Source organism: Phoxinus phoxinus (genome assembly GCF_949152265.1).
Source record: "Phoxinus phoxinus genome assembly, chromosome: 16".
NCBI classification, from domain to species: domain Eukaryota; kingdom Metazoa; phylum Chordata; class Actinopteri; order Cypriniformes; family Leuciscidae; genus Phoxinus; species Phoxinus phoxinus.
This window is the reverse complement of record NC_136891.1, coordinates 32409715-32433162: the sequence shown is the minus strand read 5'-3', so window position 1 is coordinate 32433162 and position 23448 is coordinate 32409715. Positions and strand designations below refer to the sequence as shown.

Sequence of the window (23448 nt, the reverse complement as noted above, 5' to 3'; positions counted from 1 at the left end):
CACCAGCAGTATTTGCCACCCCCATCCCCACCCGGTACTCATTCGTGTGGCGTCTCACCGTTCATTAAACGGCGAGGGAGTGTGAGTGCTCTTAATGGATGTTGACGTGGTGCCTCAGATAAAGTGCAAGCTGCGGATCTTGTTACGTGCAGGTTGTTCTGAATAAGCCCACCTGCAACCTCAACTTTAGCCTTTCTGTGTGTGTCACGCTCGGGCTCAGCGCACCTCTCTCCCGCCGCACCAGGTAATTAACTGGAATGTCAACACGAGATGAACTGCTGTGAAATAATAGCTTCTTTTATCCAGGAGTCGTGATCGTTATCTTTGTATTTTTTTCTTTTTCTTTTCCTACCCATCTCCAGTGCTGTCATCCACCCCTCAACCCCGGCCCCTCCTCACCATTGTCTTATTTGTTCACAATTGATGACATCCTCTACTTACCTTTAAATTAGTCTGCCCTCAGGATGAAGTGCTCTGAAGAGGCTTGCCGAGGAAAGGAGAACTTCAATTTTCAAGTAGCTGTGAGCAGTTTGCGAATAAACCAGTGACAGCTTACTAATTCGATGGTTTTCAGGAACAGCTGGAGTTTCAAGGCTGCACTGTAAAATTTCACAGAAAGAAGTGTCGAGCGTTAAGGAAGAAAACATTTCTTAACTACTTGAAACCTTGTTTGAGCTGAACTTCTCTTCAAGGAATAGTTCACCTCATGTCGTGCCAAACCTGTCTGGCTTACTTTCTTCTGCGGAACACAAAAGACTGCTGGCCTTTATTTTCGATGCAATTACAATGAATAGAGACTGAAGCCTTTAAGCTTCAAAAAAACAATGCAAACGCACCTGAAAGTATCATAAAAGTAGTCGTTTTAACTTGTGAACAATATGCCAAGTCTTCTGAAGCATGTGAAAACTTCATGTGAGAAACATACTGAAATTTCAAAAGTCAAAAGTCATTATTAACTGATAATCTTTAGCCCAAGTGGAGGTTAATATCTGCTACTGTAATACAAGTTTTGTGAACTACATCGAGCAATTCACAGAGAGGATTCAACAGTTTCTCACATCTACATACTGTATAATATAAATCGTGTGTGTGCTACAGTATAGTACTCTATATAATCTATATAAGAATTTGTTTTAACATTCTCGGCACGAATATATTTATTTTTCTCTAATTGTGTTTCAATGTTATTCTTCTCTAAAAAATGGTGTATAGACAATTTTCACTCAATTTTCACAGTAAATTTCACAATTACAAAAAAAACAGTAAGTAACAGTGAATTAAACATCGAATTTTGAAGCAGAAAGACTGAAATAGAATTTTCTTGTAAAACATATTGTGAGAAACAATGAAGTCATGGACCCTTTTTATAGTGTTTTTGCATTGCTTTTTAAACTTAAAAGCCATGTGTACCTTGTAATTGAATGGAAAGCAGTCTTTAAAATGTCTCTTCTTGTGTCTCTTCTTGTAAAATGTCTCTTCTCTTCATGGAACAAATGATGATAGAAATGTAATTTTTGGGTGAACTATTCGTTCAGAATAGTTTCACATAACACATAGGAAAGCAGCTCAGCTCTTGTTGCACTAAGAATGGCTGCTGGGTTAAAAGCAAGATTGTACTTCTGATTCTGACAAAGGCCTGGACTGATTCCAGTCCTTGTAAATCTGCAAAACTAGGTCAAACATTCTCTCATCACAATTTAACGGTACAACTCAGGTAGTGATTTGGATTTAATAAAATGCCAGAGGCACAACAAAAACTGATCATCGCAAGTATGTTTATTATATATCCACCTTGCATGTTTCTGTACCTAGATAATAAAGCAACATTTTCTGATTGATGCCTTTCATCTTGCCCTTTGCCACCACATATGCATGAGGCCTGTAGCTATGACATGAAATCGGCTCCAGTAATCGATAGTTTGAAAAGGGCACACAGACACACAGAAATCTATGTCCACCCTGCACCTTGTCGAGCCTTCCTGTGGTGTCAAGAAAGAGAAAAAACTCTCCCTCAGGCAGTGCAATCCATCAACACAGGGCCTGGCCTTCAGACTAAACACACTCTCATTATAGTGGGTCAGGGCCCCACGAGAACCTCTGAATACATGTTTACTATTACTGCAAAAAGCAGCAAACAAGTGCACCGTACATACGTGATCAGCTTTATGCTGCACTTTCAGGGATGGTTTATCAACGGTCCAACAACCGACTTTGATAAGTGAGCTTATTTCGATTTTCCATAGTATTCGTTTGGTTTTCTTTCGGGTGACCCACCAAGTTTGACTTTGAACATATGTAGTTTTGCACATTCTTTACGCATTGTTACTAGTTTTGATGGATATCGACTGCTTGATTTCATGCTGCTTGACAATATAAAGCCATAAACAGGCAGGTTTTTAACATAAATTGAGCAAGCAACTTTTCAAAGTCAGTAGTAGTGTAACTTGAGAATTTTAAGTTGTTTTTGCCATTTATCTTGTTTACCTCACTACTTTCATCATTTTGACACAGAGGCACTGAAGAGAGTGTTGCGAAATCCTGTAAATAACTTCAACAGCCACCTCCAATTCACATGGAGATGTTTTTGTAAGAATACGAGAGCAAGGTTACGGTGTTGGAGTGTAATCTGCCATTGCATTTGCTGCATTGACAACGTCTAACACGAGCACACACACACACCAGCGTGTTAAGTATTCTCTGTTTATCTTCTTGTGAAGTCACTCCTGCCTGCCAAGCATCAGACCTTGAAAGTGTGGAGACATGGGGTCAATTGCATTACAGTATGTATTCCACTTCAGAGGCTTCTTATCTAAGACTGATAACAAAATCCTTTACTCTCCCCAAATCACAGTGACAGTGGTATTTTCACTAGAGAATGGGGGAAAATGTTTTGGAAATGACAGAATTAGATCAAAATATCATGCATGGTGAATTGAGGAAATGTCCATACAAATTTCAAAATGAGACAAAAGGGTTCCATAAACGTCTTTGAAAATAAGTTATTATAGCATTTGTGGAGTGTGGTCTGCTTTTGACTTCTATAAGAGCTTGAAAATAAAGATCGGGTTAGTTTATAAATAAACAGAGAGTTGTTTAACCAGGGTTTTTTGAACCAGGATCTGCAAGAGAATGCTTATACTATTAATAACGCAAATAGTAAGCTGTTAACTATAGGTAAATATCGCTTTTATAGTAACACACGATATTATGTATTGTTTAATGTTGGGTGGGCCTACATGAAAATATATAGCTATCGGAAGGGAGTACCATGAAAGTCATCCTATATTTGAGGGTCTTTTGCATCAATAAATGATGGTTCAAATACAGTGAATTTAGTGAAATATACCGTGCTGTTCAAAAGTTTGGGGTTGGTACGATTTTTGGTGATAGCTCACCAAGACTGCATTTCTTTGATCAAAAATACAGTAAAAACGGTAATTTTCAGAAATATTATTACTCCGGTCTTTAGTGTCACATGATCCTTCAAAACCGGTTAGAAAACAGTTGTGCTGCTAAGTATTCTTGAAGAAACAATGATACATTTTCCAGGATTCTTTGACGAATAGACAGTTCAAAAGCATTAAATTTAAATAAAAAAATATTTTGTAACATTATACATATTTTACTGTCTCTTTTGATCAATTGAATGTATCCTTTCTAAATAGACGTATATTTGTATTGTTAAAAGTATCTGACCCAGTAGTGTTTTTAGACTGAATATTTCCAACCAACCTACACAGATTTACAAGACAAAGTGTTGCGAAACACTCCCAACAGTCCGTTTCCACGCCTACTCAACAGTGCCTGGAGTTCACACATCTAACGGCAGCCGTTAGGTAAGCTACGGCCCCTAAGACCAAAGCTAGCCATTGCATCCCCAATCAAGGGCCAGGATGCTAGGCTTGTTAACTCATTTATGTGAATGTGGTGCTCCACCCACTGCAAGCGTCCCTCCAACCCTGCAGTCACCTAATCTGACTGTGGCCTTTTGTGTGTGTTGAGATTGAAGGCATATTGAACGGGCCCATCCAGGGGCCATTCAGAGGGTATAACGTTCCTGCATCTTCAATATCAGATAGCTCCTAGTCAGGACTGTCTATATCGATCCAAGGCTTTAGCACTTCTCCAGCGGGTGAGTGGCAGCTTCTAGTCTAAGGAAGATAAACGCCATGGAGGTGATGAGTCATTCCTGTCTGGTGTGCTCCTCTCTGTCTCTCTATCACCTTCTGTTCACCTCATATTACAGCCAAGTCCTTTTTACCACTGTACAAGCCTCATCTAATATAGCCGAATGCACTGAGGGTGCTATTATAAACAATTAAATTGGAAGGTGCAGCAATAATTCTTAAATATTCTTGGCTTTAAAATTAAAGGAATGTTCCAGGTTTTACTCACTATTTGTGACATAATGTTGATTAAAAAATAAAACAATTTTGGCTCATCTCTCATTTTTCTTTAAAAAAAAACAAGCAAAAATGGAGGTTACAGTGAGACACATCCATGGGAAGTGAATAATGTCAGTTTTCAGAGGATTTAAAAGCTGTTATGTGGAGCATATCATTTTATAAAAGCATTTACATTAATTCCTCTGTTAAAATGTGTGTATTATTTGAGCTGCAAAGCTGTTTAAATCATTTTTACAGTATAGTTTTAGGGTTTTGTGGTGTTGCGTTATCATGGTGACAGAGTTGTTATATTGGAAATAACTTAGAAAAGGTTAGTCACTAAAATCATGTTAACATGCATTCTCTATACATCTTGTGGTTATACTTTTGAAACAGTATTTTTATGTTAATGGATTGGCCCCATTCACTTTCATTGTAAGTGCCTCACTGTATAACCTAGATTTTATTTTGTAAAGAAAACAAGGGACAAGTGGAAATTATGGTTTGCTCAATAGATAAAGTGCACAATACGCTCACTTTGTTTCTTTTGTATCAGCATGTCAACCTTTGGTGACTTTAGGTCTTGGGGTGACATAGATTTAAATTAGACTATTCAAAGTATAGCTGAAAAGGCAGCAGAATATTATGATCCATGGCTCAGAGTCGGAAAGACATGTGGCTTGTGGCAGGCAGCCCTCGAAAGCAGCCAGTCTCAGCGGGAAGATGTGACGGGACGGGAGGGAAGGGGGTGGTCTGGTCTGCAGGAGACGCTGCCTGTGAAAATTAATCTCAGGCTATATCTCAATATCTCAATGCAAAACTGCCCAGCAAAATCCCCTCGCTGCATTTCTAATGTGTCACTGCATGAGCCTGAGGTGGGGGAGGAAGTGATGCGTGGGGGCAGGGCAGGACTGATTCAAAGGGGTAAATGATTGCCCTCTAGGGGAAGGAGAAATGAGAGAACGGCAGAGAGGTTTATCAGAGACAGAGCTGGCTGTCAGCCAGAGCTGTGGCTAAGGTGGTCTACAGAGGGAGAGAGAGAGAGAGAGAGAGTTGCTCACCTCCTTGACACAGCAAATCTTTGCACTACCTCTCCTGTCTGCTGTCTGGACATATCATATTATAAAAAGAAATATGCAAGGTAAATATGTAGGTCAAGATAACCGGGTTGTATATAACATCATTATTCTATTATGAGCAGGCTTTAGAGTAATAACCTACATACATTTTCCTTGCATAATATAGAGGAAGTGGGACAGGGGGGTATAGCCGACACCAACACTGACATTACATTGTCAAGATGTGAATCAATGAATTCAGCATGAGTGTGTGCAGGACATCAGCAGATTCTCCTCACTACAAATAGGAGAGAAAAATCGGACAGATAAAGTTTGAACGGTAGTGTATTTAGACCAGTTTCCAATCATTAAATGCAGTGTTTAAACTGTGGGGGGCTTATGAGGAGACCCAGACCCCTTTTAAAAAAAAAATTGTAAGTTACATTTGTTTATTGCATTATAAAAAAACTAAATTAAGTATATTTATGTTTTTCCTATCTCTGATTAGTGGTCTTAAATTGACTTTCTGTGTGAAAGTAAATACAGTTTTGTGATGTGTTTACAGGACTGACACTGCAGATCCTCGTCTTCACATGATAAGATTCAAGTTTTCAGTTTATTATTGTTCTATGTAAGTTAAACTAGGCATTTTATAGGTATCCTAATGCCTAAATAGTGCATGGCAAAGACATGCACTGCTTTTTCAACAGATACACTAAATGTTGATCCTCTCACGTTATCTCTGTCCCCTGGTGTCTCACCCTGAACGGACTGGTGTTCATTCAATATGCCTGTCTCGCACACGTAATGAAAATCCCACCCACAGGCGTGCGCACAAATGAAATCTTGGGCTGTGAATGGAGGTAGGATGGCAACAAGGCATGTCCGAATCCAGTGTCTGCATAGTGAGATGCCTTGATCTGGTCAGTTTTTGTTCACTTTTATATAGGCTACCACAATCATGTACGTGCAGAAAAGAATAATAATAAAAAAGGCAACTGATGGAGCATTCAATACATTTTTTATTTATTTTTTACTCATAACTCATTTTATAATTTATTATTAAATCACTTAATATTTGATTGATTATACCACATATTTAAATTAGTTTTAGATTAGTAAACATGACATTATGGTGCCAGAATAGCCTGTCATTTGGTTATGAAGGCACCACACTAAGATCTAGCTCGGACGCAAGGGGTTAAGGAGCGAATGTCTAGGCTTGTGGGAGGAGCCGCGGCGCGCTATTGGATAATTATACGTGACGCAATCGATATGAGAAACCTAGGAACTAGTTAAGAAGGCAGTCGGTAACTTTGAAAAGAGGTTTGGTCAGAGTGCGGCAGCTGTGAGTCTATCCAGGGGGAAAAGTATCTTTGAACATGGTGCAGCAGACGGAGCACCGCGAGACGGAGAGCAGCATGTCGCGAGAGACCACAGACAGCGAGGAGAACGAGCTGATGGCGTGCAGCCCTGTGCCACCGAAACCGGACTGGTGCAAGACAGCCACCGGCCACATTAAACGACCCATGAATGCATTTATGGTGTGGTCTAAGATCGAGAGGAGAAAAATCATGGAACAGTCTCCGGACATGCACAATGCTGAGATCTCCAAAAGGCTTGGAAAGCGGTGGAAAATGCTGAAGGACAGTGAAAAGATTCCCTTTATCCGTGAAGCCGAGCGGCTCCGGCTCCAACACATGGCTGACTACCCCGACTACAAATACAGACCGAAGAAAAAACCAAAGCTCGAGAGTTCTTCGAAACCAGCGGTGCATTCGCCGGAGAAGATCGGCAAAAGTGTCAAAGCAGCGGGGAAGAAGTGCGCAAAACTCAAGCCGAGCAAACCGGGGAACGTTACAGCGAGAGCTTCTTCACAAGACTGCAGATTCAACTATGTTTTCACAAACTTAAAAGTGACCAAGTCTATTAAAAGGGAACTTACTGACGACGAAGACGACGATGAGGACGATGACGACGACGAGGAGGATGAGTATGAGGATGAGGAGCACATCAGGCTGCACAACGTCCCCGCGAGCCCCACGCTGAGCTCCGCGGCGGAGTCCGAGGGCGCGAGCATGTACGAGGAGTCCAGGCACACGAGCGCGAGTCCCGGCAGCAGACTGTTTTACAACTTCAAGAACATTACCAAGCAGAGCGCAGCTTACCCTGCCTCGGTGTCACCAGCATCATCTTTCAGGTCCGTTTCTTCTTCGTCCAGCAGCTCCAGCGAGGACTCCGATGACTTGCTGGTAGACTTCAGTTTGAACCTAGCGGCTGGCTCTCACACGACGGACTTGGGGAACACTTCAGGAAACCTTTGTCTCTCTCTGGTGGATAAAGATTTGGACTCTTTCAGCGAGGGCAGCCTTGGTTCTCACTTCGAGTTCCCGGACTATTGCACTCCCGAGCTCAGCGAGATGATCGCGGGAGACTGGCTGGAGGCGAACTTTTCAGACCTAGTCTTCACTTACTAACTGACACACTCCAGAACCAAGGAGGCATCTCGCATCTTCAGGTTATTTTTTGACTCTGCCTCTGTGGTTGTCCCGGTTTTGACGACGGAACCCGCGTTACGAGACTTGTAACGTAGGAAAGAAAAGTGACAACATGGTCAACATTGACAGGGCTGTGTGTGTATGGCAAGCGCTTTTAACATGTATTCCTTAAAACTACATAGCATCTATTTGAATCTGACTCGCTTATTTTTATCCTAGCAAGTAATATATTGGTTTATTTTTCAGTTCGATAGAACTTAACCAGTAATATTACTTATTCTGTTAAGTTGACAAGTAACTATTCTGCTGTTACTGGTAAACAAGTTTTTTTTTTTCATTGCCAGATGGGAATTATTCACTATATGTATTGTAACTGTTGCTGGTATATGTTCCAGTTTTACTAGTAGCCTACATAATTATCAGGCACTAGTGTGTATTCCAGTTGGTATAGGATAGTGACTAGTAGGAAGAAGTAATAGTGTGTTATATAAATCATTGATTGCTAGTGAAATTGAGATACTAACAACTGTTGAATTGCTTACTAGTAACTAAAATAAGTGCTAGTCATATGAAAATTAGATACAATTTAGTTTAAAGCAATAAATGTTAAAGTACCTTGCCATAGTGTGTGGTTATTCTGTGGGGTTGCAGTGAAACTGCTTAAACTGTGGCGGAGAGCAAAATGTAAAATCTGAACTATGCATTCCCATCCCACCCATATCTCTACAGGGAGCTGGCAAACAGCCGTTGGACCGAATGGAGGCAATTCTGAAACTGTTCAGGATGGAACTTTTTCTGAGGTCTTATGTAATTTCTGTACACCACAAATGTTTTTTCTTTTCTTGTAACGGTTCAGTTTCCCTACAAGTACAGGGATATTTAAGCAGATAACCACTCTAGAACACACAGGTATGGCAGGAAGCATTTTGATACATGACCAACATACCTCATCTTTTTAAAAAAAAAAAGTAAAATATTTTCTGGCATATTTTTGTACAGTTAAAGGGAATGTTCTTACTGTGCTTTAAGTGAGGTTTCTTCAGGCACTTCAACCCGGTTTCATTTGTAAAAGCATGCAAGAATTAAACTGAGAATTCGTCTTGCATTTAAATGCCTGGTTATTTTACTCGAGGCAAATGTACAGCTGTAGATCTGAAGCGTTTCTATAGGAAAGTGTACAATGGAATTGGGGGAACACATGAGCCTCATTTCTGGTACTAGATTGAAGATTGTATATGTTCTGTAATATAGTAAAGCTAGGAGTTTATGTATATCTGTGTGAATGGGTCCCAAATAGCAGGTGTAAAACTGGATTTTGTTTTGCTTTTTTTTTCTTCATCATAATGGCACATTTGTTTTTCATTATTTTTGTGCAATATACTCTCAAAATGGACCATCTGCGTTTTTGTAGCAAAGGAAATGAGTTACATGTCGTCATGCTGAAGTCTGTATCTGACACAAATAAATCAGCTGGAACTGATAAGAAAATGTTTGTCTGGTTAATGGCATGTGTGCATGTGTGTGTGTATGTGATCATATGTGTGATCTTGCCATCGGGCTCCTTCAGAAGGGTTGGTGTTCCCAGATGCATGCAAACATTTTCCCACCCCTTCTTTCAAATTGAGTAATGCCTTTATTTTCCTTCCTCCTTTCTCCATTCAACTGGAAAAACCTTCCCCTTTAAGAAATCAAATATCGCGCTGCCGGATGAAGCTCATTTTGATTGGTGTAACTATGACACCCTCCCCAAAGTGTCCTAAAGGGCTCTGCCCCTCTTTTTCCCTTCTGAAATGCCTTCATTCAGCAAGCCTCTCACTCAGACTAACTGCACAGCCTGGTAAGAGGAATTCTGCTCTGAATATGCATAAACTTTGCAATCATTTGCACAAGCTGAATCAGAAATGTTGAACTTGGATCGATTCTCCAGCACTGCATGTTATTAATGAATATGGCTTTATATGCTGCAATCCCACCTCAGCTTTTATTTCAGTGAGTGGCAGAGGATCTACTAATAGGCTGTAGGAACTGTCATGCTTCTGGCACTTAGTATCTATTTCTGCATAAGTCATGAGTTGTGCCACCCAGCCCAAACTAAAGCTATGTGGGTTGCAACAGTAGTTTACAGTTAATATAAGATGATAAAAAAAAGTCAGCTCCAAAAAAAAAAAGTTTTAGCATGGTTCTCATATATATATTAGGGCTGTCAAATGATGATTAATCGCATCTAACATAAAAGTTTTTGTGCATATAATATATGTGTACACACACACACTATATATATATATATATATATATATATATATACACATTATATAAACACACATTTTTATGTTAGATGGGATTACTCACGATTAATTTATTTGACTAATATATTGCTAATTAAAAAAACAGTGTTGTCAAAGTGGATATTGTGGTTATATAACATTCTACCAAAATCAAGGTCAAATGGAGTTACAAGTTTTTGTTGACCAGTGAATGTCCGACATATACGTGTTTTGTCCATCACTAGAGGCAGTAAGTGGATCGCATTACACTTTCATCAACTTACAGGTTATACACTTTACTGCAGTTATGTGGGTGTTCAGTTTTTTCTGTCATTTGTCCAAAATCTCATGTTATAAAAGATGAAGTGATACCGCACAGGCTATTTAAGACAGTATTGGCTGTGACTCGACGAACCTCAGCAATTATCCCTGGCTCCTTCATGTGTACAATTAAATATAATGATTTATACTTAGATGACTATCTATGGAAAGGTATCAGAAGCAATTCTGAGTCGCAGTGCATTGCACTCTATAGCTCTTTTATTTGCCCCATACGTTAATCTGCAGGAGCAAAGTCTCAAATAAACCAGACAGCTGCCAAGGTACATGGGTTTGATTATACATTCTCGTGTTCTGTTCAGGGGTGTGTGTCACCATTTCAACCTATAAACACTTTTCTTCTCCTTTCTCTGTTTATCAGGCCTATCAACATAATAAAAGCTTTCTTTGTGGCTTACTGATTTTACTTAAAATAATGAGTATGGATCCATGATGTCCACCTCATCAATGTTTATGAAAATAGGCTCAGTTTTTTTACATTTATTTTTAATATTTGTTTTAATTCTTGTAGTCTAACTATCTATTCTCTCTTTTGATCAGGAAGTGGGTCAGTAGGGCAAATATGAAAGTGTATTCAACATTCGGCCTATTGCTTGATTCACGTAAGATGGTTAATCATCACTTGAATGCAAGTTTTGAGTTGAATTTCTGTGTGGCACATACAGTATAGCCTAAAACAGTCTCATGCAAAACGTCTTTGTTAAATCACAGGAGCCTCTATTATCTATTAAGGAACTGAAAATGAGCATTTCATATTTTAATTATTGTATTTGATGTATAATCTCTCTGCAGAGAACATCATAAGGTGTGACTTCCATACGAGGCAGAACACCTATATCTGACTCTAATTATGGCAATACAAAAATGAGAACAGACTTTCTGAATTACAATCTTTAAAGGTTAATGAATATGAACAGTCATGTGTGTATTAAGCAGGGCATCCATAGCACATTGTTTTAGTTAGTTGCGAACCTTATTACTTGCCGTATTCATCTGCAATATTATTAAATAATGTTTGAATTTAATGACATTTGTGTTCAGTTTTATAAGATAAACAATTTTGCACTGTAAAAAGTAACCTGCCATTGCTACTTTAAGGAGCTATTTCTTAAATGTGCTTTTGTTGGTGTAATCTAATTTATTTAGGTCGATTTAATGATGTTAAATCCTATTTTCAATATTACTTTGTATTACTTTTGTACATTTTTGACTTTAATTTAATTTGCTTGTTTTTAAGATAACATTTTAGGGTTGGGTCTCTATAAAATCTGGGCTGTGAAGCGAAACCATTTGAGAAGCACTGAGGTAGAGTTCGGTTCATCCCTCGGCATGAGTGCCCCCCCCCCCCCATCTCCATCCCGCAGATCTTTATTTATGCTTGTGGTTTTGTTGGTCTTAGTCAGTTGCTTTGGAGCCGTATCTCTGACAGAGAATAACAAGCAAAGCAGCTTATACATACTCATACTACACAAAGTATGTGTCTGTCAAACCGTTCGCCTCCCACCATCACAGATGGCGGTCTGGTGTGAGGATATACTGTCATTTATGTCTCTGCCATTAATTAAAGCCAAACAGAGACACAAACTGGATTTGCAGCTTAAACCGTATGCCGTCGCTCTTTATTGATTTAACTGAGGATCTACACTCTACACCACAGTACAGGTTTAGTCTGGACTAGTTGAAAGAACTCTTTGTGGTATCAGCTCATAAACTATATGAATGAAAGTAAGAGTATATTCATATTTTATGTATAGTCACAGTGGGAGGCTGCTGAAAAACCTAGAATTAAGTTCACACAGTGCTAATTTGACAGTCTGCATAAATGAATGAATGCATCAAAGTTTCAACATTTTAGCTGCACATTAACTGTTGCTCTTCTCTACCTTGCTTACAATGATCTAAACTTAACTGGCTTACTCAGTAGTGTCCATCATGCATATATCACAAAGGACTTGAGGACTTTCTGAAGCTACAAGTCTCCACGAGATTTCCTCAAAACTTCATTTCATGGTACAAAAAATGATCTGAACATATTGTGTTCATTTGATTAACTATAATAATTTTCAGAAGGCATTTAGAATTAAGCCAAAAGTGTACATTTTCCTGTCAACAAATGTGCATGTTGTTAGAGTAGTTCATTGTGAAATTATTAAATATTACAAATGTTTGGTTTTAAGAAAATTATTCTTCCACTTTTGTACAATAAATGATTTTGGTGGTTTGGAAAGTGGCAACCTTCAGTACAATCTGGAGTTTATTTCTATGTGATCTAAGCCTTGAATTTAGTTTCATTCTTTTTAAAAACGTCAATACATAGTCCATTAAATTGCTAAGAAAAAATATATACATTTATTTGACCATTTTAAACAATGGTGAGCAATCCGATGTCTATTAACATGAGTCTGCTGTACCTCTGACCAGCATCTTATGTAATTGTAAATATATGATTTTGACAGGTGCATAACCTTCTCTGAATGGCAAGGCGCCCAGACTTAACCTCCATTAAGACCCATTCTAGATATGATAAAATACCTTTTGATGGAATGCGGGAGTTGTGAAATTGAATAGGCTGAGGATTAATCTGTTTCTCCCCCTTTTTGCTCTTTCCGTAGACGCCACACAGTGTCTGCTCACAATTTGCTCACACGCTGGTAATGTACTCTTCAATGTAATGTGCTCATTTGATACATTAAACATGCTGTTTTCTTGGTTTTTAGAAGATCTGCTTTCCTCTGAAGATAAATGCACCCGTTTGGGATGAAGATGCGAAGTAAGTTGTCCACATTCTTCCTCCATTCCTTTCTGAATCTTCTGATTGACACTTGCCGCAGAGACACGTACCGCTGGACTTTATTTTTCCAAGTACGCAGACATCCTGGCCTGTCATTGGTCACATGTGTGGGATAAATGTTCAAAGGAAGGTCCTCCAAATAACATGTAATGCACAAGATCGACTGGAAGAGCAATACCGCACGCTATCAAAATATATATTAGTCCTACGATGTTCTTTTCGGCCCATGAGATTGTGTTTTGTTCAGCCAGAAAGTCTTCAGAAGTCATTTGATTATGGTCACTAACCAGCACTGCCCTCATCTGTATGTCTGCATGTCTTGGCTTCTCTCTAACTGACTCTCAGCCATTTCTGTTATCCTCAATTTCCTGTAATTGAGCTTGTCATGTTTGTGCAGAGAGATGTCACATCAGATCACACAGTGCTTTTTGAGGAGTCTGAATGAAAGAAGGTCATTGGTCTCCCCAACTTGAGGATCTGCCTCATAGTTTCTGGCCCAGTTTTCTAATTGCTCATTTGCATATCAGTTCCTCCTGTCTGTCCCTCACTCCTCACATTTTCAAGAATCTCTGCTGTTTACAAATCCCCTGTCAAGTGTTTCCACACAATGAAAACTTTTTTTTTTTTTTTTGTAGTAGTAGTGGCAGTTAGTTGGGTTATGAATTGTGTCAATGGTTTGACCACATCATGTGTGCATTGAGATATAATTTCTTCACTGGAAGCGTTACAACTATTGACTTTGCGTGTGTTATTTTAGAAATAATTTTACAAAATTTTTAGATTAAGATTTGTAAAAAAATATTGTTGAAAGCACTCTTATGCTCACAATGGCTCAATTTATTTGATCACAAATATAGCAAAAAGTAATATTGTGAAATAATACAATTTAAAATAACGGTTTTCTATTTGAATTGAATATATTTTTAAAAAGTACTTTATTCCTGAGATGGTAAAGCTGAATTACTCTAGTCACATGATCTTTGAGAAATCATTCTAATATGCTGATTTGGTGCTCAAGAAACATTTCTTATTATTATCAGTGTTGAAAACAGTGCTGCTTAATATTTTTTTGGAAACAATCCTTTTTTTTCAGGATTATTTGATGAATAGACATTTCAAAAGAACATTATAATATAAATATTTAGTAATTTATTGTATCCTTATATCCCCTGAAAATAAATCTAAAATATTGCTATTATTATTAAATTCTTAAAAATAACCCATCCAAAACCAACTTTAACGTTATATATAATATATATATAATTTATAATATATATATTTACAATATAATTTATATTGATTATAAAGTGAGCCATCTACTTTTTTGTTGCTGTTGTTGATTTTGCATTGTAAACTTTTTTCTTTTTGTAGACAGTGGTGATCAAGATGAGCTTTTTAAATAATCCAACTAGCAAATGCATGTGAATGTATTGTAGGAACTGATGTGTATTTATTAAGAGATTAGATTATCTTTTGCATCATCAAAGCCTTTTTAATGAAAGCGGCAGTGATGTAAAGATTTTGAGTAGGCTACATTAGTTACTCAAGTATCTTTTTGGCTACTTTGTACTTTGACTGAGTATCAAGGACATTAGCAACTCTAGGCTTTAACCAATATCTCAAAAGTTCTCTTCTATAGAATGCATAGAAGATCCCTTTCGGGATATTGGTTTACTTTTTGAGCACTTGAGCTTAACTGAGACTTGAGTTTCTGTAGATATTTAAGAGGCTGTTGTGTCGATTGCAATATTGAGGTGTTCAGTTTTATTTCAACTTTAAAAATCAAACAAGGTTTTGAGGACTAGTGCATCTCTAAGCTAAGTTCTGTTAAAATCAGATACTCTCTAAAGTGGTTTTGAAATTGGTGACTTGTAACTTGTAATGGAGTCATTTTTGCAGTAATGTATTTGTACTTTTACTTAAGTATGGTTTTCATATCTCTTTACACCTCTGGAAAGTGGCATATAGAACTGAGAAATTCAATGTGCAACTTTGATCGCATAAGCAAGGATCCACTATTACTTTCATTATATATATATCAGTGATCGGATTATGTTTTTTATATAACTGCATGTTGGTTATGTAATGCCATTACTAGTATTCCGTTACTCAGCAAGCCTGGCGCCCTGTGGCATATGTTTCCACACCAAACAGGACGGCCAACTCCAAACCTCCTCCTCATCGCCTCCTCAGCCCTTCCCCCAAAGCTCCAGACCAAAACACAGATAAGCCAGGCTTTCTGTTACTTCCTGCTGATCTCGTGGACTGATAAGTATTCAGTGCTGCTGTAAAAGCACTAAGCTACTGAGGAAGATGTCATTGCCATTATTGGCCAAAGCTATCACTGTCAATCACTTCGGTGTGCTTTTCCTTCTCACACTGTTGCAGTGAATAGCTCTTGTATTTCTTGTAAAAGAGAGCAGAGGTCCCTTCTTTTCAAACCAAGGTGTTCGAAGCAAGATGTCAGATCAGTCTGCAGTGTCTGGCCTCAAAGCATATCTTGCAAAGCTCTTTTTTCTGATAGGTGGATGTTCTCAAATAACCATTTTCGTATTTGAATGGCTCTATAGTGATGATGACACCACGCTTTTAAAGATGGCAAGACATTTGACCTAGAAGTGTGTGCTTAAGAGCAACCCTCAAGTCAGTCTATTCCTGGCAATACGATGGGCCGGTGGGCCTCAGATATGACAACTCTGCATTTTCATGCTTAGCAAGCCTTTAAAATGTAAACATTGATGTAAATATTCCCCTCACATAGCCGTTCTTAAATCTTATAAGGTTTTTGATACATCTGGTGTTGTGTTTAGCATGCAAGTCACACAAGAGAATGGCCGAATGCTCTTAAATGAGTACATGTATTACCCAGCTGAAGTTTTCAGGCACTTATGGATTCTGGTTATTTGTTTTCTCTGCTCTCATATCTAACAACATAATTGAACAATCTATATTTCCTCTGCTTTCCCCTGCCAGAGAGCCATTGTGGTCCGCTGGATTGATTAGATTGATTCTGCTGCAATATATGCTTCGTTCTCCCGCAATGTAAACTTTCTCCAGGTCCTCATGGAGCCGCACTGCCACGAGTTGCACATGCACTGTGAGAACAATCATTTGTCTTGGTAACACTACTGTACATTGTATTTTTATGGGTGAAACCAGAGCTGACTTATATATATAAGGGGAATTCGCGAAGAATGAAGCAGGTCTGCTGATGCCGTTGTTTATTTGCATGTTCTGTCTGAGTCGCTTTAGTATCTGAAATGAATTATGCACTAAACTAAGTATGCAAATTTCAATAAACAAATGAGGTGGTGGTGCACAAAAAAAATTCAAAGTTGTAAATAAAACAAAGATTACTGGAGAATGTTTTAAAAGAAAATACTATTTCAGTTTAATTCATTGTGTTACTTGCCAATTATTTGACATTTACTAGCCATTTCTGAGTGAAATTTCAGTTCAGCATCGCTCCACCACTGTGACCCAGGCATCTGCACCGGCTCTTAAATGTATAAAGTGCGCTCATCCACAGTCCCGGTTATAATTATCATTGATCATCATTGATGAATTACTGCTGCCATAATGACTAAAAATTTAAACAAATGTCTCTTTTAAATAATATTCACCGTCCAGTTTCTGCAACATTAATTGCACCAGAAATTCAACGGTGAGTTTTGTGAATAAGGTGCAATCTATAATGAGTCTCATTTGCATAGAAAAGAGCTGTGTGACTTAATTTAAATACTGTTTAAATTAATTTCATGCTATTTTAGTTTACTTAGAACCTACTTAGACTGGATTGTGAATGGTTAGTGAAAAAAAAAACTGTCTCTATGTATTGCCTGAGCTACCTAAATAAAATAAGAGGTTAGATGGTAAATATAGTTTTATTCCTGTGCTGTTTATTCTCATTAATATAACAATATAGCAGAGTTTTGATACACCATGACAGTAAGTCTGAGCTTTACAGTTAATTAGATGCCTGCACATATATAGGAACATACAGAGACAGGCCTGAACACACAAATGGTTGTGCATGCAGTTAAAAATGCATCACAAAATCCCTGCATACAGATCACCAGATTCCCTGTCAAATTAGGAGAAGTTGAGAATTTACTTGCTGTCAAATCCTTGTTGGAGCTCTGCTAACAAGAGCAAACAGAGAGGCAATGAAGGACATTCAAAGCTGAAGAAAAGCCTGTCACTTTTTTTGGGTGAAATGTGCAGTGACGGAGGAGGTGAAAGAGAATAGAGGGGTTGAAAATCTGTAAATTGCAATTCTGCTATAAAGCTCTCTCTCTCTCTCTCTCTCTCTCTCTCTCTCTCTCTCTCTCTCTCTCTCTCTCTCTCTCTCTCTCTCTCTCTCTCTCTCTCTCTCTCTCTCTCTCTCTCTCTCTCTCTCTCCACACACATCACCAGCCTCCACTTTTCCTGCTCATTTCTCAAATTAATGTGTGACCTGCACAATGCTCCCAATGTGTGAAACGACTAATTGGCTGGTTTAAAGTCCAATCTTGTGAAAGGAGCTGTCTGCCGCGCTCCCCCTTTCCCCCTTTACGCTCCCTCTTCTTCTTGCGCTACAAATCATCATGCGCACACATGCTAATGGCTGAAGTTTTCCAGAGGTCTTTCGATAAGTGGCCCGAGCGCTCTGCATGCTTCTCGAGCGGAGATTGGCTCCTAATGGGAACTGTTATAAACAGCCGTGACTGGTGAGTGAGTCGGGGTCACATGCACTTACCAGGCCTCAGTGAAGAGGTGTTTTAGTGGCTATACTGTTCTTATTGCACTGCAATATTTAATATATTGACAAATGTGTTGTCATTGTAAATGTTCATGAACCTTCACATTAGATAGGTGAAGATTGTACCTACCCCAAAAGTGTTTTTAATAAATTAAATTTGTTTTAAATAGTACAGTAAAAAACTGTTAATAGGTTAACTGTAAGTGGTAAAAATCTATAAATGGTTCATTATATGCAATTTACAGTTTTTCTGAATTGCTAAAACACATTTCTTGAAACCATCACTCACTTTCTCAAAACCTTAAACCCAAAACCAAATTTTCAAACCACATTCAGAGAACCTCTGACTCTTCTGGCAAAATCAAACAATTCCCTTTAAAACCATTTTATCTGTGCTCAAAATCAAACAATGCTTTCAGATCATATTTATTTTTTATTTTATTTACTGTAATATTTATTTAATATGGACATAGCAATAACTTTGGACGAACCAGATGCATTGTTTAAAGTGTTATAACACATGTGCTAATTTTTAACACCTGTCCATAGACACAGCGAGTCAATATTATAAACACGACAGATTATTGGTTAGACACTACATCAAAAAATGGAGAACACAGAATCCAAAATATGCAGTTACAGAAAAAAAGTACATTGAAACAATAAACTAATTTTGCAATTATGTAAAAAAATTATAGTAATGACAACCTAGTGAGGTGAATAAATGGTATACTGTGCACTACAAGTATAGCATTTTACTGATTGAATATTGTAAAGCCTATCGAATGTCTGTATATTCAGCATATTGTGAAAATACAGTGACCCAACTGCAAAAGCCAACAAGATTACAGTAAAAGACTCTAAATGAAAAGCGTGTTACAGTCACTCAGAAGAGTTGTGCAACTGCAAAATCAAGGTCAGTGAGAGATGATTCTGCCTCAGCATCATGTCTACATGTTGAGTCAGTCTGAGGAGCTTGTCCACGTCACAGGCAATGTCATCTCTGCAGGCAAAGAGAAAAACCCTAAAGCCAGATCCAGCTTTGGCAACATTCTCCACACCTGCTCTTCCTCCTCCTCTTCCTCATTGTTCACCTCCTCTTATACACACTCTTCCTCCTCTAACTCTTATATTGTTTCCATCCATTATTGGTATCAACATTCAGTGCAACATTTTGAGTCTGACCTCTAAACTGACTTGTGTTATGTACAGTTGGTTTGGTCACATCATTAGAAATAAGTGTGAACAATTTTGAGTCGTTGTGTGTAATCGATGACTACTGTGTTGTGGGTGTGTTTAACTTTTGCCTGCCTGTGTTTAGCGTTTTGAAACACAAGTGCATCACAGTGTGAAATGTGTTTTAATGAGTGAGAATTTGTTTAGAGGTTTGCAAAACGAGTGCATGAGATTTGCAAACAGTGTTTTACTACCTGAACTTGTGTAATGTTTTACAGAAAGAGTGATTTATTCGACAAATTGGTTTAGGCTATTGAGAATTTGGCTATTTTAGCTATTCAGAAAAACTGTAATACTATACAGTCAAATTTATGAATTGGCCAATGAATTACCATATAATTTGCAGTTAAAAACAGTAAAAGGAAATTCCCAGAAGTCATTGTGTTATTAAAGACCTTATGCAGAGAAACAGGTGCGCAGCCATCTTTAGAATATTTCTTTGAACCTCTGATTTTGCGTTAAATCTGTATATTTCTATGGTATTGCTGTCAAAGAGTGAAGTAGATTTACTTATTGTAGAGTCAACGAAAGTTATCATGAGCATTGTAATGTTTGAAGCGGAGGTCATAACAAATGTGTCACACTCTCACTCAGTTTGGACTCGGATTAGTTGTCATTTGGTTCAGGTGTGTGTCGTCAATTATCCTCATTTGCTTGTATACTTAAGTCATATGTCTCTATTCGTTTGCTGTTGGGTCTCGTCTGTGATATATGTGTTGTAAGGTGTTCTCTTGTGTGATTATCTTCCTCTGGATTTATTAAAGATTACCTTTGCCTTCATCATGTTCGTCAGTGTTCTCACACAGCATGGTGACAAAATGTCAGTAGACCGGAAAGATTTTAAAACGAGCAGTTCATTCATAAATACGTAAGATCTTACCTTCATGCTCTGGAAATACATACCGGAAGACCGAACACCATGAGCGCTGAAAAGGGGCGGGGCTACATAACATCTCTATGTGATTATACATTATTATTATTAGTTTGGTTTCTTCTTATGTTCTTTTTATTTTGTACATAAGGGTGTTTTGTGTTACATTTTGTGTTATCTAGTTAAGGCAAGTGCACACTACAGGATTTTAAAACGTCGGGCTGAACTGTGCAGTTCACACTACATGACTTGCTCTCTGTGAAATCAGGAGTGTTCAAGTTGTTGAGCTGTTCACACCACACGACACAACGTGATTGATCCGCAACAGGAGGTAACTCACTACACGAGTTGACAACAACTCTGTCAGCCAACGATTCTATCTTGTCTACAAACCACGTTTTATCACGAAGAAATCACGCGATAAAACGAACCGGAAATGACGCAATACAGCACGCGCGCCACTACCCAGCGAAGAAGAACACAAGTGCACAACACGCGAGTCTTTGTTTGAATATGGACGTCAGACAGAAATTAGTGCTGCAAACTGTTTGCGCGATGATTTGCTCTGAAAAAAAAAAAAAATCCCATAGACAGTATATAAACGGTATTTTCCCAGTGACCTCAACCCATGCCTTGCTCTGATTGGCTGTAGCTCATGGCATCACATGTGGTTGAGTCGTGCGACAGCTCCAGATATCTAGCATGCTAGATATTTTTCTGGGCTCGGCGACGCGTCTGCGAGCGTCTTTGATGCGTTGTTGGCTCTTTCATACTAACAGATTGGTGAGCGTTCATCGGCCGCTAATCCCCCGCGATTTGCACGCGATAACAACCCGACCTGTCGGCGAGCTCAACGATTTGCAAATTGGGCTTAAAATCCTGTAGTGTGAACTAGGCATTACTTGCTTAAGATAAACTATTCATCGAGTATAGTTTTCAGTTTTTCCACCTGTGTTATTGCGCTGGTTTTCAGTACATTTTAGGTTAAAAACTGATTTTGATATATTTTATATTACATTATATCTTTTAATTAAATAGGGTGTATGGTTATAAGTTTGATAAATATACAGGTGTAACCTCACTCCTCTGATCTCAATAGGCGCTCTAGCGACAGTCGCTAGGGGCTGCAGTCTTTAGCCTCCTTGTTAGAACGCCTGACTCTCAAGCTGGAGACCCGGGTTCGAGGCCCGCACAGAGCGGGGCGAGTACCCGGGTGGAGGGGTTACACAGGCACCAATACTGTATGTCATCTCGTAAACCTGACACGTTTACCGTATTTTTACAGTGAATTTCTGACAACCACAGCTGTCTTTTTGAACCATGCATTTAACAGGATATTTTTTTACAGTGTAGATTAGAATATATATATATAAATATAAGATATGAAACTTAATTGTTCCCTTAACCCAAAGATTGCCCATTTGATATACCCCAAATAAATGATACCTCATGTTCACTATGAGCCAGTGGCAAATTCCCAAAGGACTGGCCGAGATGAAGCTGTTCTCCGCGGGTACATGAGCGCTCGCATCTGCAAAAGCCTCTAAACAAATGGTCAAATAGGCGCTGTTTATTTGAGTCACATATGAGGTCTAAATAACTACATTCTCGCATAAAAAAACTCTTAAAACTGCATTTCGTGATACAACAATAGTAGTCTTTAAAAAATATGGTGGAATTGCTTTACTGCCATGACAGTCACAGCTAATCAAACGATAAAACGGACTAAATATTACAGAGAGACAGTATATCACAGCATGGAGACAGACAGTGCAAGCAAAATATCAACTGCGATTGCCAGTTTGATTGCTGCTTTATTGACAGGGTCATATTGGGTTGAGACCATTGCTGTTAGTGTGTGTGTGTGTGTGTGTGTGTGTGTGTGTGTGTGTGTGTGTGTGTGTGTGTGTGTGTGAGTGTGTGTGTGTGTGCGTGTGTGTGTGTGCATTTTTGCAAATGAAAGAGTTGGTGAGTGATTGTGTTTGTCTGGGTCATTGCGAGGTCCTCTGAATGAGTGGCAGCGTTCATGCATGTGCATGTCTACAGGCGGGTCGGACCCATGCTGACATCAGCTTCTCCACCAGTACATACTCCCCAGTCATCGTCTTCTTTATCACATCTTTCATTGTCATCCAATTAGCTAGTATGAAGGAAAAAACAATAAACATTATTGTGAGGCAGGAGATTACAGGCTCTGATGTTTTGGTTTAGTGGTGCATACTTTCCATTCCAGAGGCTTCTCAGATGTAGGCCCTCTCCGATCCCTTTCCTATTACGCCATCTCATTATGACACGATCGTAGCCTATATCAAAGCTGGCAGACATGTTCGGACCAGGGAACAAGATGTCATAATAAGATACTTTACCAGCATAATTCTAACTATAAAGGCACAGAGGGAGAACATTCCTCATTTGATCATGCAGCAAAGATGACCCCGGTGAACTAGCATTACGCTGCCCCCAAACAAACATGGCGCTTCTTGTTTCCCAGTCACAAATGCACTCTTTTTCATGGTTGCGTTGAGGCTTGGACTTCTTAGCCAAATTGTTTTTCAAGCTGTTTGGATGGGTGAGGTCAAACTGGAATCCAGGAGGCCTTTGCCTGCCTGGAAATCAACAGATGCATTATTTTAAAAGGCTTTTTGTTGTGTGTTTTCGCAGCATCTGTGTTCTGAGAAATCTGATCCAGGGTAAAAATGAGCTGCAGGCTGTAATACATGCTTGTGCGACTTACATACAATAGCAAAGTGTAAAAGAGGGTAAAATGGACAGACAGGAAAAGAAGGCAGACTATTGAGCACACACACACACACATTTTTCTCAGGGAGTCTTAAGAACTGGGGTTTTCTGGGTTTAAACACAACAGCTTTGCTATCCTTCACACAGTAGCTCATGTATGAAAGGATTAAACATCTCAAGTTCCTGACCGCATCTGCAGAGTGTCAGAAAGAGACTGAAAAGGCACTTTTCCTCCAGGTGTTACAACCACTCAGACCACCAGCACAACTTTCAGAAGACTTATGACGGTGAGAATTGACTAATGTGATAATTGATGCATTTCTCTAATTTATGTTTCTCCGTAATGTCAGAGTTGGTAATGTTTTTACCTTGTTTTAATGTTCCTTTAAGATCTAACCTGATGTTCAAAGATAAAAAATTGTATCCCTCATGTTCTGTTTGGGGTCCCAGGACTATTCCGCTTTAAAAACAAATATTATTGTTTGTATTATTATATTATTAAATATTACTTTATAACCTATAAATG

General features: G+C 38.6%; 1 protein-coding gene across 1 annotated transcript; it reads left to right on the top strand.

The window, feature by feature from the left end:
• The first annotated feature begins 6725 nt into the window (after positions 1 to 6725).
• sox11b (SRY-box transcription factor 11b) lies at positions 6726 to 9416 on the top strand. The gene has a single exon (XM_079639463.1). It carries the CDS (start codon positions 6826 to 6828, stop codon positions 7918 to 7920), a length of 1095 nt encoding a protein of 364 aa, XP_079495589.1. The 5' UTR covers positions 6726 to 6825; the 3' UTR covers positions 7921 to 9416.
• Positions 9417 to 23448: the final 14032 nt, after the last annotated feature.

What these genes read in the sequence shown, in the direction of transcription:
- sox11b (XM_079639463.1), top strand. Translation starts at nt 6,826, where the DNA reads ATGGTGCAGCAGACGGAGCACCGCGAGACGGAGAGCAGCATGTCGCGA.